The sequence below is a fragment of the Caenorhabditis briggsae genome (genome assembly GCF_000004555.2).
Source record: "Caenorhabditis briggsae complete genome, chrI, whole genome shotgun sequence".
Taxonomy (NCBI): Eukaryota; Metazoa; Nematoda; class Chromadorea; order Rhabditida; family Rhabditidae; genus Caenorhabditis; species Caenorhabditis briggsae.
The window spans coordinates 5838300-5842693 of record NC_013489.2 but is presented as its reverse complement, the minus strand read 5'-3'; the positions used below and the strand labels follow the sequence as shown (position 1 = coordinate 5842693).

Sequence of the window (4394 nt, the reverse complement as noted above, 5' to 3'; positions counted from 1 at the left end):
TTGGAATGATTCACTTGGAGTGATGAACGTCCAACGGAGAGCAGCTATGCAGTCAAGGAAGAAACAACCGAATTGGGATATGCAATTGGATGTGAGAACATTTTTTATCGAAATTTCAAATGTCCGTTCATTTCAGATCGTCTCATTCGACGCCAGTTATCGTATGGGATTATTTGTGATTGATAAAGTAACGGCGTTAACGAATCAAAAAGAAAAGCGGGATCGCTTTCCACAAGAAATGTTCCTACTCACGGATGCTGTATTCAAAGAACTGCGGTCCGGTCAAGCAGTTTTCTATTCTGAAACTATCAAAGCCGAAGTAGTAATCGCAAAAGACAGAATCGGAAATGTTCCAGGAATTTGCGGGGTCTCTTCCTCCGAATTCAAGAGTGCAAATGCGCTCCAACACGAATGACCGTAATACTACAGTAAAATTAACGTTGGTCTCGACGCTAAAGCTTGAAATTGAACTTCCTGCGATGCCTGAATTCCATATGAAATCAGGAAAAATGGCTTTAAAACATTCCGGCAACAACGAAAGTTCCAAAAACTAGGTTAAATTCTAATTCTAATTATGAACAGTTTTTAAAGTTTTGAGATGCATATGTCTATCAGGATGTCTGTATAGTAACGATACGAAAATTTTGAAGGGAGACTGAAAAAAAAATTAAACTTCTTTGTCCTAGATCCTCCAAAAAGGCATTACTAGTATGGTTTTTCGTCATTTTTCTGAACATTTGAAGGATTGCTTTAGGGTTACGGTAGTTATAACTAATGATTCCGTACCCTTTTCCTTCACTTGTATATCACAAACAAGTCAAGACAAATTAGAAAATGTCACACAGAGAAAAAAGAAAAAGAAGGGAGTGAGTGAATAATTCATCTCCCAAAACATCTTCCTTCGAGACTTATCCAATGCATTCAAGATCAATAAGCTTCTCCTATTCCTTCTTCTTCTTCTTGACCTTCATCTGAATCCATCTAAACCCAGCCATCCACGTCTTTTTCTTCTTCTCCTTCTTCTGCTCTCGTATTCGCTCCGCCTCTTTTTTTCAATATTTAGTTGTCTCGCCTGAGTTTGCTCTCATTCTTTTTTCGTTTCACTCACTCCTCTCCTCACCATTTTGTCGTCGTGGACGCTTCCGAAATTTCTCCGATTACTGGGTTTTTACCGGATGAAAATGGAAAAGAATGAGGAAGAACAACTGGAAGGGGAGAATATTCAAGAAGACGTTGGAAGAGTCATGGAAGACGAAATAACTAATAATCAGGACCAAAAAGTTGAGTCTTCTTCTTCTGAGGAAAAGCCTAAAACTCCAACTGTTCATTTTACAAAACCAAGGTAAGGATTTAGAAAAAGAAAATTTAGGCTTCCAATGAGCTAGTCTTCCGGCCTTTGAATCTATAAAATTAAACGAAAAAGTGAATTCCCACTAGTTTCTTTTGTCATGAAAATGAATGGGTTTTATTTCTGCAAAGCCGTCAGCCTGAAAAATCTCAGCTTTTCTTTAACTCTTCCTTTTCTTCTCTTTTCTTCACACGTTCTCCTCCACCGCATCTATATTTCTCTACATCTCTCTCATTCGAATTTACATTTTCTATAGTAGTTTTTTTTCTCTGAAAAGGGTCTTTTCAGAACACACTCTTCTTTTTTTGTTATTTTATATATTTTTTCCCATCATAAGCGGAAAAATGCATGATGCAAACTAGGACGAGTGTTTAATGAAACATGAGACTTTGAGGTTTTTTATCAAATTTTCGAAATTCGACTTGTTTTTCGACTCAATAATTTTGGATCATATTAGAACACATTCTTCTTGACTTTTCTAACCAAAAAATAAAGGGCCATGGTCAGATTGCGGTCGGAAGTTGAAAATGTAAATATTATTAGGTACGAACTTTGTCATAAATTTGTTGGGGTTTAGCCGGCCTTGTCTTATCCGAAATCTGACCAACCTCCGACTTGAAATTGCTGGTGTCGCGCGAGCTAGAACATACCAGAAAATGTGGCACCAATTTAAAGTGATGGATATAAGTACTCTCATTATTCGTCTTCTCAATTTTATGTAAATCAGATTTTCCTCATCTTCTAAGTTTTTTTTCTTCCTATTTCATTTCCTCCCAAGATTTGCTCTCTTTTGCCCATTTTCTTTCCCATCTCCTGACCCACTTTTCCGTCGATTTTCCTATTTTTGAATGATGAGTGTGGGGGAGAGACACGTAATGGCCTTTTTGAAGCCGCTCGACCCGAACAAAAGGGCTTTTTCTGGATTACTTTTTGACACAAAGCGGAATAGAAAAATGATGGAATACGAGTAAGAGTTTTTGAGAATGTATGTTTGGAGACAAAAAATAGGAAGAGTGCATAAAAAAAGAAGAAAAAACTGCAGACAGCTTGCAAATAAAATGAATGACATTAGGTGAAAAAAAACGGAGAAACCGAAAAAACACTTTTAATTTGAAATAGGCGTTTAGGGGATCAGAAAAACCTTTTTCTTTTGAGGGAGATGGGTTAGTGATGATAAAATGAGGTTAAATGACGTCATGAGAGTTTTAGTTGAGCCAGTTTTTTATAATACGCTCAGCTTCTCATCTGGTACGCTAATTTTTGATGATTCACACATTCAGAAAACTCCAAATATTCCGAAAACGCAGAAAATTCCGAAAATACCAAAAACTCCGAAAATTACAAAAACTTCAGAAATTCAGATATTCAAAACTTCAGGATTTTGAAGTTTTAAATTTCCCAAAGTTTTTTTCAATTCCCAAAAATTTTGAAGTTTTCGATTCCCAGGAATTCAATTTCCAAAGTTTCAAAAACTCCAAAATTTCGGAAAGTTCCGACATTTATGAAATTTTCAAAAATTCCTAAAATTCGGAAGTTTGAAAATTCGAAAATTGCAAATTCAGAAGTTCCAAAAGTTCCTAAATTTCATTAAAATCCTAAAATTCCCAAAACTCTAAAATTCTAAAATTCTAAAATTCTGAAATTCTAAAATTCTAAAATTCTAAAATTCTGTAATTCTGAAAATCTGAAAATTTGAAATTCTAGAATTCTAAAATTCTGAAATTCTGAAATTCTGAAAATCTGAAATTTTGAAATTCTAAAATTTTGAAATTCTGAAATTTCAACATTCAGAAATTCAGAATTTCAATAATAAAAAAATCTTTCGCAATGATTCTTGGCTTTTTTTTCGCATCACCCTCATTTTTCAGCTTTTACCGAGTGAACACTGTGATAAGTGATGTAAAAGTGTGTCGTTCGATGTCGTACGATATGTGTGGAAATCATCAGCAAGAGCTGCTCTTCGATCTTTACAAGGATGAGACGACAGGAAAAGTCTATCTTCCACGATTTTTCAAGGTACCCCCTTTTTCCCAACTGCGTCCTTTAAACATCCTTTATCTCTTCTTTCAGGCTTTGCTTGAAAGCGGAATCCGAAAAGACGATCCTCGAATCGACAAAATGATTCAAAACATTAAAGATGCTGATCTTCTGGATGATTTTGTATGGGGCTCCCAACACATTTATTTGGAAAAGGACACATTCAAGAAATACATTGGAAGTAGCATTGGAGTGGTGACGAAGGCATTGAAGAAGCAGATGATCATACCGGATTGGGAACGGTTCGTTGGAGATATGGGAGAGATTTTTGAAGATGTTCGAGGATTCAATGAAGGAGAACTGGCAACGTATATTCCACAACTATCACGAGTTCCACCTGATAGTTGGGCAATGTCTGTATGTACGATTGATGGGCAAAGGAAGAGCTGGGGAGACTCATTGAATCCGTTCTGTCTGCAAAGTGTTTCAAAACCCTTCACTTATGCTCTGGTTCATGATGATATTGGACCGGAGGCGTTGCATGCACACGTGGGACAAGAACCTTCTGGAAGACTATTCAACGATATCAGTTTAGATCATAATAGTGAGTTCTTCAGCCTGATTTGTATTTTTCAACTTGCCATGCTAATATGCTGGTATTCAAAAGTTAGAGCTGTGGAAGAGAAAATCTGGTACCCGCGGCCACTGCCGAACTATCGTAATTAGCAAAAATCAGTCGGTTTGTCCCCTTTCAGAGCTGAATCTCCTGGTTTCCGCTTACCGTACCCTAAATTTCAAATTACTAACCTCGGAATTTCCAAGTTTTCGTCCCCAAAATTTCTGAATTTTCGAAATTAGAAAGTATCGAATTTCCCAAAGTTTTAAATTCTGAATAACTGAATATTGAAGTTCTGAAATCCAGAACTATTGAATGTCCTAATTTCTGAAGTTGCAAATTTGCGAATATCTAAAAATCTGAGTTTTCGAAATTTCAGAAAGTTCCGAGTTCTAAAGGGTGGCTTCTAATTATTGACACCAAACTTGCGAGCTACTGTCTATTCAATAAAAC

At 36.2% G+C, this 4394-nt stretch overlaps 2 protein-coding genes across 2 annotated transcripts in view; both read left to right on the top strand.

The window, feature by feature from the left end:
- The window catches only part of CBG23726, a gene marked incomplete at both ends in the record, with an annotated part of 4248 nt that extends 3833 nt beyond the window's left edge, over positions 1-415 (top strand). Inside the window, 2 exons of the mRNA XM_045235771.1 lie at positions 1-91; positions 137-415. The exon at positions 1-91 is cut by the window's left edge and continues 7 nt beyond it. Of these exons, the coding sequence (XP_045091146.1) occupies positions 1-91; positions 137-415 (370 nt within the window). The remainder of the gene's footprint in view (positions 92-136) is intronic.
- A 766-nt stretch (positions 416-1181) lies between these two features.
- Positions 1182-4394, top strand: part of Cbr-glna-3 — a gene marked incomplete at both ends in the record, with an annotated part of 5446 nt that continues 2233 nt past the window's right edge. The window contains 3 exons of the mRNA XM_045235765.1: positions 1182-1342; positions 3217-3364; positions 3419-3929. Coding sequence (XP_045091145.1) covers positions 1182-1342; positions 3217-3364; positions 3419-3929 — 820 coding nt within the window. The remainder of the gene's footprint in view (positions 1343-3216; positions 3365-3418; positions 3930-4394) is intronic.